At 38.5% G+C, this 14,018-nt stretch overlaps 1 protein-coding gene across 1 annotated transcript in view; it reads right to left on the bottom strand.

The window, feature by feature from the left end:
- Window positions 1-2,282: 2,282 nt before the first annotated feature.
- The window catches only part of ANKRD44 (ankyrin repeat domain 44), a 362,557-nt gene continuing 350,821 nt past the window's right edge, over window positions 2,283-14,018 (bottom strand). Inside the window, exon 29 of the mRNA XM_033230774.1 lies at window positions 2,283-2,618. Coding sequence (XP_033086665.1) covers window positions 2,605-2,618 — 14 coding nt within the window. The 3' untranslated portion in view covers window positions 2,283-2,604. The remainder of the gene's footprint in view (window positions 2,619-14,018) is intronic.

Here is a 14,018-nt window from a genome sequence, read left to right as displayed (position 1 = left end):
AGGTCAGTTCTCAGCCCAGGGCTTGACAAATTAGCAATTAATTATTGTTTTTATTTTTAAAATATTTATTTAAAAGGTAATGCATATTTGTTTTAGATAATTTTTTTAAATACAGAAGTAAATAAATAAGATCAAAAAGGCCTCTTCCAGCCACGTGCGGTAGCTCATGCCTGTAACTCCAGTATTTTGGGAGGCCGAGGTGGGTGGATCACTTAAAGTCAGGAATTTGAGACCAGCCTGGCCAACATGGTGAAACCCCATCTCTACTAAAAATACAAACATTAGCCGGGCGTGGTAGCAGGCACCTGTAATCCCAGTTGTTAGGGCGCTGAGGTAGGAGAATCACTTGATCCTGGGAGGCAGAGGTTGCAGTGTGCCAAGATTGTGCCATTGCACTCCAGCCTGGGTGACAGAATGAGACCTGATCTTAAAATAAAAAAAAGTCTCTTCCACTCCTACCCCAATCTCTACTCCTTACAGGTAACCACCATTACATTTGCAATATATCCTTCTTGTCTTACATCCTGATGCATTTACATCTTCTTTCTAGAATGTGGGTTCATGTTATGGGCAATTTAGCTTTTATCACTAAATAACCTAAATTGGATAGATCCCACTATATTAATGTAATATTATTTATCCAATCCTCTTTTGATGGGCATTTGGATTATTTTCAATTTTTGATTATTAGAGATAGTGGTGCAACTAACATCCTTATATATTCACATTTATGCATTATGCAAGCATTCTGGGAGATAAACCCCCAGGGGTTGAACTGCTTGGCCAGATGGTATATGCATTTAGAATTTTGATAAATATTCCCAAAATTACCTCCAAAATGTTGGCACCAGTTTACACTCCCACCAACGATGACTAAGAGAGCCTGTTTCCCTACATACTCCTCACACTTTGTATCAAAGCATTGACTAGTTAAATAAAGGAATATGTCTCTCACTTCAGAAAGACACGGTGATAAAGATCTTGCCTCATTCTCTTATTTTCCTTTATTTTCTCTTTTCATTTCATAAGTGCCACTTAATCCTAAGGGAAGAAAAAAGAAATACTTGTTTGGTTTTCAGGATGTTCATCAAAGGTACATGAATTCTCCAAGTTATGAACACCAATATTATAAGCACCCATACCTTAGAAATAAACTGCTTATTTATATGTAAAAATTAACTATCCTGAAAGTGGGAAGATAGTCCCTTTTAGATGCTGGAGATGGAAAAATATACTCCTCATGTCTCCCTTTGACTATTCATTGATTCATGCATTCACGTATGTATGAGTCCATGCATTAGTTCATGCTTGCATCTATGTATTCACTTATCTAAGTCAGATAAGTTCTGGGTACCATGCTAATCATTATGGTTGTGGAAGTGAAATACAATCTCTGCCTTCAAGGAGACCACAGTCTAACTTAGTGGAGAGACAAAACAGGAAACCAACAGTTAAAGAGTGAGAAAGTGCTACTTTCAGGTTAGTGCAGAGCTCCTGAGGAGCAGTGGGGTGGGGATGAGCTCATATGTGAGAGTGGGCTGCAGACAATGCCAGAAATCTGGCTCTGGGAGGGACCAGGCAACTATCACATCTAACCCAGCTGGGGAGGAGGTAAGTAAAAGGCCTCAGGACTGGGATCCCTAAAGGGTACTCTTTGGCTAGAAGTTATATGCAGCAGAAAGTTCCATTTTGTAAGAATTGTTTTGTTTTACTCTTAGTTTTTTAATGAGAATTCCTAAGTGAAGAAACTCTCAACTTTGTCTTTGGATAGGGTTTTTATCCCATCTATTAAACTGCCTCTGTACCTGTGGGTTGGCAGCTGAATTGTTTTACCTTGTTGACATAAAGGAGCGCCATGGAGATGAGGCAATCACGGAAGCTATAAGAAGCCAAGAGGGTGAAAAAAGAGTCAGCTCTAGAATTAACAGTCATCTCATTTCTTGGTACTTATCCTAAGTATGAAATTTATCCTGAGTCAGAGCTGTAGACAAATATTTGTCCACAAAGATGTTTACTGACAATGTACACACGTCAAACTTGGAAACAATCTAAATGTCCACCCAAAGGATATGAATACATTATGGCAAGTCCATGAAATGGAATAACTTACAGCCATTAAAATCATATTTTCAAAAATTGGTAAGATAGGAAAATTTTCATAGTGAAATATTAAATCAAAAAAGAATGATAGAGTATGAACCTACCTTCATACCAGTGACGAATTTTATATATTTGTATCTCTGTATACACATACATATGTACATACAGTTGCATTTATCTACAAATACTCACAAATATCTGTGTATATTTTCTGTCAGGGTAAGGTAATTATGCTACATTAAAAACCTGATAATCTCTGCTGCTTACAACAACAAAGCTTATTTCTCCTTTATACTGCCTGTCCATCTTGAGTCATCAGGGTTGCTGTAATCTTCACAGATACTCTGGAATACATAAAGATGACAGACGCTCCATCTCAAGACAAGCTTCCGTGATTGCAGAAATGAAGAACCGAGAGCATGGAGACCCACGAGCAGGTCCTTAAAGCTTTGGCCCAGAAGTGACACTCATCAATCCTCCTCATGATTCATTGTCCAAAGGAAGTCACATGGCCTCATCTGTGTTCAACAGGACAGGGAAAGGCACCAAGTATTTGTGAGCAATATTACAGTCTACAACATCTATATATCTAAATATTAAGGAAAGGGAGGTAGGGATGAGAAAGAAGCTCACTAAAAGAAGTGATTATCACAGGGTGGTGAGCATACAAATAATTTAAATATTTTCATATACTTCTCAATATTTCGGACTTTTATAAACAAACATGTATTACTTTTACTGCTTGTTTTCTTTATGTCTGAGCGATATGTTAATATAGTCTGTAAAAAATTGAAACACTCTAGAAGTAAGTATAATGTAAAACAAAATACCCCCTTCATATCATATCACCCCACTCTAATCCCAACGCCCTAGTTCCCACCCCCAGAAGTAATCACTAACTATAGCCTGATGTATATACTTCCAGATTGTCTTTGTATATACCTTCACAAACATAAATATGAATATACATTAATTTTTCTTAGGAGAGAAAAAATTTAAAACAGCATGAAAATTAATCAATATGCATACTACTTAACAAACTATTTTCTTATAGAGAATGCATAATTCATCCATACCAGTTCAGTGTCCTTAACAGCTCCTGCCCAACTCATGAACTCATCTGCAAGCAACCCATGCTGTCCACTTCTCCGTGCATTTCCTTTCCTTCTGGGAGTTTTTTCAGCTTTCTGCGTCTGTCTTACCTGTTCTCCATTGCTGACTTTTCACTTTGGAGTCTCACTTCACATTGTTACTACCTAGGCTCCCTGACCCTGGCTGGGGGCCACGTTTTCCTGTGGCTCAATAACTTCTAGCCAGCACTGCCTGCTCACAGCCCTGGTGCCAATGTCACTAGCCCAGCTGCTCACCTACCTGGGAAAGGTGTGTGCGATGGGGGTTGTTGGCCTTGCTTGATAAGACTAGGAACTATTTGGTGCCTCAGCTTACTATACTTAAGGGAAGCCTGGAATAATGACTCTCGTGGTGGGGTGTTGGAGTGCATGTAGTTTGAACAAACATATCCAGTATTACGATTTTCATTTGGAAAATAATAAATAAGCCTTCGTTTTTGTAGAAGTAAAGCTTGAAGACAAATTCTAGTAGTAATATTGTTGACAATAGGGGAAACTGGGTATGGGATATATGGGAGTTCTCTGTGACTCTTGCAATTTTTCTTTGTCTAAAACTATTCTAAAGTTAAAAGTTTATTATTCAAAATCTCTAAGGCTTACAAAATCTTATTGACTGGTGGGGATACTCAGAAGTCACAGGGATTCCCAATCAGGGGTACAGCCTTTGAGATTGTGTGTAGAAAACCCAAATACATAACTTCGATGGCAACCATTACATAGACTAAAAATTCAGAAATAATCAGAAAAGTAATGTGAACTGGAATATACACTGATAGAGGGAAATCCTCAGTGTGAACTAGCAAAGGAATGAAATTTAGATTTAGATGATAGGTTTCTATAATTTATTATTTATATCCATTTACTTTCAAAAGAGATATGAAAATTGCTTATAACGAAACTTCATATTCAATGGAATAGTTAACAATTTGCGAAAAGGCAGAATAACATTTTTGAAAGTATGTTTCATAAAATAGAAAGAGGTGTTACATGAAAAATAAAGTCTATGTTCAAATAAACTTGAGAAATGTTTAAACCAAATGAAAACAGTATTTCCTCCTTTCAGAATTTTGCTTCCAATGAACACGGTGAATAAACCAGAGAAGGAGGTGTATGCAGTCCTCCCTGACTGCAGCATCCTTTCTGCAATGGTGAAAATGTTGTACAAGCTGCTGGCCACATTTGGCTATTGAACATTTGAATGGTAGCTAGTGCAGCTGCACAATTGATTATTAAATTTTAATGTAAATTTAAATAACCCCAGTGACTACAGTCAACAATAATTTATAGTACATTTTAAAATAACTAAAAGAGTATAATTGGAATGTTTGTAAAACAAAGAGATGATACATGCTCGAGGCGATGGATACTTTATTTACCCTGATGTGATTATTGCACAATCAATTGCATGCCTGTATGAAGATATCTCATGTACCCCGTAAGTATCTACACCTACTGTGTACCCATCAACATTAAAAATTAAAAATAAACACATACATAACCACATGTGGCTAGTTTAAATTATCCAGTATGTTTGGATAGCACCGAATGAGAGTCCCCCACAGGCCAAACTTTCAAAGAACACACTCTGGGAAGCATTTGTATAGAGCAGCTCTTCTCAAACTTTCTGTTGCCAGGATTCTTTGACGCTCTTAAAAAATAATTGAGGATCCCAAAGAGCTTTTGTTTATGTAGGTTATATTTATCAATATTTATGATATTAGAAATTAAAACTGAGACTTTTTAAAAAAAATTCATTAATTCATTTAAAAATACCGTCAGCTGTTGTCCTTGAAGTGACAGGCTCACTTCATTTATTTTCAGGAAAATACCTGCCAGATACCCTAGTCTGAGTAACCATCCTTCATCTTACCAGTTGTGTTTCAAGTGAAAAGGTGTTCCATGAAAAAGCAGCCAGTTCAGCTGGCAGCTCCGGCAATCACACGGTGCTGGAACTATTGTACTTCAGTATGCAGCACAGGGCTTTATGTGTGCTTTCATTTCTTCAAGGACTGAGGTTTAATAAAATTGATCATTTTTACTGCACCTTTTTTTTCCCTGCAAGTGTGTGATGGTGTAGAATACAATGATAGCCAGTACAGTTCCAGTACTCTGACATTCGTGCCAAGGTACCAGCAGTTTTACCCACTATAAAACTTGTTTTGGCACCATCAGTGAAAAAGGCAATTCCTCTTAGAATTATTATGAAAATAGGTTCTAACTTGTGGGCCCTTTCAAAGAGTCTCTGGGACACAAGGGAAGGTCTGCAGACTACCTTTTGAGAAAAGCTAATATAGAAAGCGTGTGGGGGCTGGGGGAGGGGATAAGACCAAGAGGCAATAAATTCCAGGAACCTGGGCCTTTAATGAGTTTGATAAGAAAACTGGTGAGAGTTCAAACAGTTTATTACACACACTTACCTTAGACGAACATGGAAAAGTTTAAATAGAATCGATCTTTGGAAGTGAGTAGTTGTAGCAAATAAAATGGGGTACCAATCATATCCCCTGAAATGTGACTAATTATAATAGTTACCCATTTAAGAACAACTTAATAGTATAAATTAATATAAATTAGCTAATATGGTTCCCAGGGCTAATTCTTTACAGATGAAATAAACCAGAAAATGAAATAAGAGAGAGAATGTCATTTTTCGTAGTAGTGGTCTGAAAAGTGTGGTACTTTAATTTTGTGTGGCTCAGAAGCCATTTCAAAATATGATCAAATTCCTTTCCACATTCATTCTTGAGTTTCCACTTCCTGACTTCCTTCCTGTCTTATAATTCAGGAGTTATAACTCCAGGATTTATTTTCCTTCCCACATTAGTGGACTTCAAATCCGTCAGGCACCTCTTCTTGTCTCCACACCACACCTGGTTTCTCCTCTTCCTTTCAATGTGATCTTAGAGGCTTACATTTTGAATGATTTTCCTACCCTTATGCCCATCTTATCTCCTTTTGCTTTTGTCCAGCAGGCAGTGTACTATAATATAATATGTAATGGGAAGTGGGAAACAAAGGTAATTTAATCAGCGGCTGATTTTGCCTATCTTTGACTCCTCCTTCACTGCAGGGCAAAGTTCTCTTGCTACTTAATTACATAGTTACTTGTTATAGCATCCAGATATTTTTAATTAAAAAGGCTTTACTTGGGGAGAGTTATCAATGATAGGAACACAATTTAACAATGAAAGAAATCATTTGTGTTCATGTAACACTTACTCTGAAGAATTTCAAAGTGCTCTAGAAATATTACCCAGTTCTAATTTCCATAGCCAACACCCTTGCCTTCTGTTTTCTAAGGGAAAGAGGAATTTCCAGTACCTTGTTCCCAGTTGGAAAATAAAGGGTGTGTGCTTCTCAATCACAGACAGGCAAGACAATCCGGTCACTCCCTTTCCCCTCCCTAACCGCAGCTCCTGCAGTGTAACCCTTTGCATTCTGTGGCGAGAATAAAGCACATTCTGATTCATAGTTGGTCTCTGTTTTGCAGCCGACCTATGTTCTTGGATCTTGAAGGGTTAACAGCCTGAGTTGCTGTTTAAAAAAAGAAAAGTGCGCAATTATGTTAATTGTTGCATTTTTCTGTAAAAAAGAAAGTGCAATTATGTTAATTTTCTCAAAATGGGGGATGGGGAATGCTCAAGTAAGGAAAATATTTGCAGAAATATGATACCAATGCAAACCGGTACAAACCAGTTCTTTAAAAAACTATACAAATAAACGTATGCAATAAACAACATAGGACTCAATTTCATACAATAGCAACAAAAGCTGATCCTACATTAGGAAAGAAACTCAACAGATAGAAGTGCTGACATTAAGAATCTGAAAAACAGTTCTCACAGGTTTATGCTATCTTCTCGACATAGTTGGGATATTTGTCCTTGCCCAAATCTCATGTTGAATTGTCATCCCCATGCTGGAGGTGGGGTGGGAGGTGTCTGGGTCATTGGGGTGGATCCCTCATGGTTTGGTGCTCTCTCTCTCTTTCTCTCTTACTTGCTCTTGCTCTGGCCATGTGACATGCCTGCTCTGCTTTTGCCTTCCACCATAACTGTAAGCTTCCTAAGGCTTCCCTAGAAGCTGAGCAGATGCCAGCACCATGCTTCCTGTAAAACCGGCAGAACCATGAGCCAAATAAACCTATTTTCTTTATAAATTACCCAGCCTCAGATATTTCTGTATAGCAATGCAAGCACGGCCTAATACACTCCTATATCAAGTCCATAGCAACTTAAAAGATTTATTCCAAGAGGAAAATTAACTGTGAATTATCAGAAGAGACCAAATGTGGAAATGGAATTGGTTGACTGAAAACATTAGATTTCCTCAAGGATGTTACTGAAGTTGGCTCCAGGAATGGTTCCACAAAGGGCCATTGGCAGGGAGAGTGTACCAAGGAGTTTATGTCTTACTTCACCGATAACTTTCACAGCATCATCATCATCATCTTTATTTATTTATTTCACCACAAGTGTGTGACAGTGTATAATACAGTGACCACCAGGATGGTTCCAGGATACTGACATGATTTGTGCCAGTTTTGCCCACTATAATACTTAACCTTGAACAGTCTGGACTGCCCTGCCTAGTGGGAAGAGGAGGATCAGAAAGGAGGATGATGCACAGCCTGACCCAGTGTTCTTAAACAGCTAAACATGCCCCAATAGAAGACACATTCTGAAGAATTTCCTCTTCTCAGTTCTCTGAACATATCTCACTTATTTGGGACTTGTACATGGACATCATCCTTTGGACTCTCCTGGTCACTGATCTCACAGCTCATTCTACTTTTAAGCCTTTGCCTTGTCTTTCTCTCGGCTGTCACATTAATAGCTATCATCTTAACTACTGCCACAATTTCATCACTTTTATTATTGTCTTTCTATCTTGAGCTTTCACCCAGCAACCCCCCCCCCCCGCCCCGCCCATCTATATTCAACCTGTAGGTACTCCTCTCATCTGCTGGCCTGGCTTCAAGGACCATTAGTGCTTAAACATTCAGCAAAGTGACATCACCTGGAAATGTTGGCTAATACTGATTCTGAAACCTGGGAATTTTCTCAGAAGGAGCTAGAGACAACGTATTTACACACATGTGCCACTCATATATTCACTTATTAAATCATTCAGGCACTGTGTTAGGTACTGGAGAAATATATGTAGAGTAGAGAGGGAGGCAACAGATACATGTAACCTAAATAAAACCTAGGACCTACATGGCTTAGTCTCTTTGTGGGAAGCCCAGTTTAGTTTCCAAATGCTAATTTAAAATATACTTCAATATTTATTTAGCTTCTCAAAGAGTATTAAAGGAGTCTCAATTAAATTTGCCATAAGTAGAGACTTTGATTACCAAGAGATTCTTATGTGCTAATCTTCCCAAACTCTTTCCCACCCTGGTGGCAAGACCCTTTCTCTGAGTTCTCCCTTTGTTCATAGATTTGGCTACTTTTACTAGACTCTTGCATTTTTCTTCTTCATTTTCATTCCTGTTTTTATACCACTTTTTATTCTTCCACTCCAGAAAAAAAAAATCCAGAATTTGACAAACAAACTGTCCATTGGTATGTGGCAGGAAGGATGTTGGGGATGAGGAACGTTGGCACAGAACATTTTATCTCCATCACACAGACATAGTTACATAATTACAACAGAAAGTGATATACCAGCTACATTGCTAGTGGCATCTCCATTGCTAGTGGCATCTACATTGCTGGTGATATACCATCTACAGGGCTAATGGTAGATTTAATCAAATGACAGAATCGTGGGCAATTTTAGTTCTGAATTTATGTTGGTTGTTTTTGCAATAAATATTTATTTTAAGACGTTGGAATGCATAAATAAGGATTGGAAGGTAAATCAATCATTCTATTTAATGCTATGTTAATAGTGTTCAGAACCAGCTCTAAGCTCCACAGCTAAGGAGTAATGAAGAAAATTTGGAGGTGCTCCAATAAGAACCATCAAAATATTAAGAATTTAAGAATACATCCTTTTAGGAGCAATACAAGGAATTGAAGTTAGCTTAAAGGTTTCTTCAACTGTAAAACATGGAGATTTGACTCAGTAATTTTAAGGTCCCCCTAATAGGGACTTTAAAATTTTAAAGTGGAGATAGGGGGACTTTACAATCAGTCTTGTGTTAACTCTACATTTACTACATATTTTTCAGATAACTTTCCATGATCTTAAATTTGTTGTGCTGCAGTGAAAGCTCATTCATTATCTTGCTCAGAGGAGAATGGGCAAATCTCCTTAACCTCTGCTGTCTGGAAGAAATTTTTCTTATGGTGGAAGGACTAAGATGCAGTCAACCTTCAGCCACGGTTATTCTTCACTCACATAATATGTTTTTTTAAAAGTGTAGGCTGGTTGTGGTGGCTCAGTCCTGTAATCCCAGCACTTTGGGAGGCTGAGACAGGTGGATCACCAGGTCAGGAGTTCGAGACCAGCCTGGCCAACATAGTGAAACCCCCGTCTCTACTAAAAACACAAAAACTAGCCAGGTATGGTGGCGTGCACCTGTAGTCCCAGCTATCCAGGAGGCTGAGGCAGGATAATCGCTCGAACCAAGGAGGCGGAGGTTGTGGTGAGCCAAGATCGCACCACTGCACTCCAGCCTGGGCAACAGAGCAAGACTCTGTCTCAAAAAAAAAAAAAAAAAAAGGTTATACACCATCCACATTGCTAGTGGCATATACAAGATGCCTTAGACACATAGAGAAGAAACAATGATTTCTGTCTTTTGTTTTTAGGTAAAAGTTTAGGAAACACTTGGGAAGAGGTGAAATTTGACCTGGGTGCCAAAAGTTGAGTTCAACAGGCATAACAGGGAAGAAGGAATAGTGCCGGTGAAAGGACACATATTATGTTTTTATTTTCCTACGTATAAAGGTAGGAATATATGAACAAGGACACCGATTGTTTCATAGTGTCTGTAGTTCAGGGCAAATGCGTGGTGTGATGGGAAATGAAGATGGAGAGGTGCTGGTGGACACTTTCAGGTGAAAGAGCTTGGGCTTTTAAAAGATATAGTTTTGGGCAGCAATTTTTAAAAAGAGTTGAAGACAAATAAGATTGCAAACAAGGAGATTAGCTAGGATGCTATTGCAGTAATCTAAATATCCTGTGATGCTGTGATGAGGGCCCCAAATAGGAGCAGTGGCTAGGAAAATAAGGTAATTGGTTCAAAAGACTTTTAGGAGGCACAAAAGGGAAAGGACCTCATAACCAATTGGATAAGGATAGCAAAGGAGAGGGAGGAGTCTAGGATGTCTGTCTGGCTTTCAGCTTGGGGACACAGGACAAATTTTGGTGCTACTGAATACAGTAAGGACTACAGGTTGCTCAAAGGAGAGAGGAAATATGTTTGAGTGTCTGTGGAACAACAAACTGATGAAGATCGTTGTATATAATGTACTTAAAGGAGTGCTGAGCTATAGAGCACATTGGCTGATATCTCTCTAACACCATCCTACACCTTAATTCTAAAAGTCTCCAGATAGGGGGACTTTACAATCAGTATCGTGTTAACCCTTCATTTACTACATATTTCCCAGATAACTTTTTAAGATCTTAAATTGGTTGTGCTCCAGTTAAAGCCCGTTTACTCTCTTGCTCAGAGGAGAATGGGCACATCTCCTTATCTTTTGTCTAGAAGAAATTCTTCTTATGGTGGAAGGACTAAGATGCAGTCAGCCTTCAACCATGGTTATTCCTCAGCATCTTCATATGCCGAGTTCACTGTTTCAGATGCTGTGGGTAGTTGGCAGTTTCTCTGTTGACTAACACATCTAGTCTCAGAACAAAAAAATGTTGGAGCTGAAAGGATATGAGAAATTACTGAGTCAAATCTCCATGTTTTACAGTTGAAGAAAGCTTTAAGCTGTTTAAATTCAGTTCCTTTTATTCTTCCTAAAAGGATGTATTCTTAAATTCTTAATATTTTGATGGCTCTTATTGGAGCATCTCCAAGTTTTCTTCATTACTCTTTAGCTATGGAGCTTAGAGCTGGTTCTACTGAACAGTATTAACACAGCATTAAGTAGAATGATTGACTTACCACCCCCACCAATCCTTATTTATGCATTCTATTCTCTTAAAAAAATCTTTATTGCAAAAACAACCAACATAAATTCAGAACAAAAATTGCCTAAGTTTCTGTCACTTGATTAAATCAATATTTCTTTTTGAGACATGGTCTCACTCTGTTGCCCAGGCTGGAGTGCAGTAGTGTGATCAGGGCTCACTGCAGCCTCTACCTCCTGGTATCAAGTGGTCCTCTCACCTCAGCCTCCTGGATAGCTGGGACTACAGGCATATGCCACCACGCCTGGCTAATTTTTTATATTCTTTGTAGAGATGGGGTTTTGCCATGTTGCTCACACTGGTCTCAAATGCCTGGGTTCAAGTGATCCCCCCGCCTCGGCCTCCCAAAGTCCTAGGATTACAGGCATGAGCCACCAAGCCTGGCCAATATTTTAATTTTTCTATGTTATATTATAGCCCTTGTCCATAGGCATATTCAATGTTTGCATATTTTTTGCATATAAACCAATTTTAATTCTACATTTTATATTTTCACTTAACATTATGTCATGCACATCTTCCCTTTAACTACAACTTTACCATTCCTTATACTTTTCTCCTATAACATTACAGAGTAAGTCCTGACATAACTTTGCTTGTGATCATATAAAATTACAATAATAAATAATATGTAAATTTTTCATTGATATCATTTGAGATTATAACCCAAACATTTAACTGCAACTTGCTTTTTCAAACCATATTTGATATTTCTTAATCTCATTTACTATTATTTTTATCATTATTATTACTTGTTTGAGACGAGTCTCAGTCTCTCGCCCAGACTAGAGTGCAGTGGTGCGATCTCAGCTCACTGCAACCTTCGCCTCCCTGGTTCAAGTGATTCTCGTGACTTAGTCTCCTGAGTAGCTGGGATTACAGGCTTGTGCCACCATGCCCCACATTAATTATTTTTAATAGCTGCATATTTTTTCATAGGAGGGATACACTGGAATTACATTCAAGTTTTCTTGAGTTTTTTCTACCAAAAAAATGCAATAAACATTTTGGCATGCATATCTCTACTTTTCTAAAGGAGTAATATTTAACTCGTACATACCAGAAGAGGATACTTGCTAGCAGTAAAACTCTTGAACCTGGGCCCCCTGCTGGAAGACAATTGCCCTGGCCCTCCTCCAGTTCGGTCTCTCTCCATGGGGCAAGGAGTCTGTGAGCCAAAGGGGATGCATCCCATTGTAGCCTGTCACCCCCTTTTTGACTAGTTTTATACCCAAGATGATGAAATTGCCTACTCAGAGGTCCTGAGCCCACTTACAGGCTAGCATGGGTCTCTATCCCAGCTCTGTCCTCTTGAGGGAAGCATGTGCCACCAGTGCAAACACCTCTAGGCCTCAAGTGTAGCCAAGGAGTGTTTGAGGATACAGACAGAGCTTGGTCATGCAGGCTGGGGGGTTTGTATGACGACACGCAAGACTCCTCTTAGTGAGAGAGGAAGTAGGAAGAAAATGAGGGTGAGTCATGAGCCACAGGTTGAAGATGGGAGGCTACCTTCCCGGTGCTACTGTGGTCAGAGAAGGGCAATAATTTTATTTTATATTTTTTTTGAGACAGGGTCTCGCTTTGTTGCCCAGGCTGGAATATGGTAGTGCAATCTCAGCTCACTGCAACCTCCACCTCCCAGGTTCAAACAATTCTCATGCCTCAGCCACCTGAGTAGCTGGGACTATAAGCATATGCCACCACGCCTGGTTAATTTTTGCATTTTTAGTAGACACAGGGTTTCCTCATTTGGCCAGGCTGGTCTTGAACTCCTGGCCTCATGTGACCCACCCACCTCATCCTCCCAAAGTGCTGGGATTATAGGTGTGAGCCACCATGTCTGGCCAGGGCAATAATTTTATATTCAAATAGTTCTTGCAGGTTGTCATGAAGGGATGTTTGTCAAAATATGGTGATAGAACATATTTGATTTAATAGATTTTTAGCTTGAATTTACAACAAAGTTTAAGTATATAACATCTGGTATGTAAGTCTCTATTTGTAGCCTGCCCAGGGCTTGAGAATGTTAGGGGAAGGCCTACTAGTCGGTGTCTCTTTTGGTTAGTATTTGTTCTGATTGGCTGGTGTCTGTGTCATACTAGTTGTTAAATATTTTAAGTATCACCTTGCTTATTTTTCTTTCTCCAGCATACAGTCCCTAAAGTATAAGTGCTTGTTGAAAGGGTATGTATAATTCTAGTGTTAATGGATATTGAAATCTTATCAGATTTTATCATTCACATTTAGCATCCCTGAAATTGGGATGCATCTTATAATCAAAGAGCAGAAAGCACTGTGTCATAGTTTAATTGGCAGTGTTTTTCTTCCTTAGATAAAATAAGGGTGCATCCTTCAATTGCTATCTTAGATTTGACGAAATAAAGTATTACCCCCATTGTAGCAAGTCCTATACCCACTACCACTGTAGGAGAGTTCCTGTTTTTCAGCCAGCACCATTTATTATCACTATTTTCAATATTTTGGGTGAAAAATAGTATGCCATTTGCTTTGATTTGGATTTCCCTATCATTGATGTTGAGATTATAAAATACACTTCTTGAATATTTAGATTTCTTTTTCTGTACAGTATTAATTTGTATCCTTTTCCTATTTTTAAAATTGTGTTTTCTGTGTTTTTCCTATCACTTTATAAAACCTCTTAATATATTATAGACATTAAACTTTTATCTGTCA

This window comes from Trachypithecus francoisi, unplaced genomic scaffold, assembly GCF_009764315.1.
Source record: "Trachypithecus francoisi isolate TF-2019V2 unplaced genomic scaffold, Tfra_2.0 Lachesis_group13, whole genome shotgun sequence".
NCBI classification, from domain to species: domain Eukaryota; kingdom Metazoa; phylum Chordata; class Mammalia; order Primates; family Cercopithecidae; genus Trachypithecus; species Trachypithecus francoisi.
The sequence above is the reverse complement of the archived record's forward strand: the minus strand, read 5'-3'. Positions and strand labels throughout refer to the sequence as shown.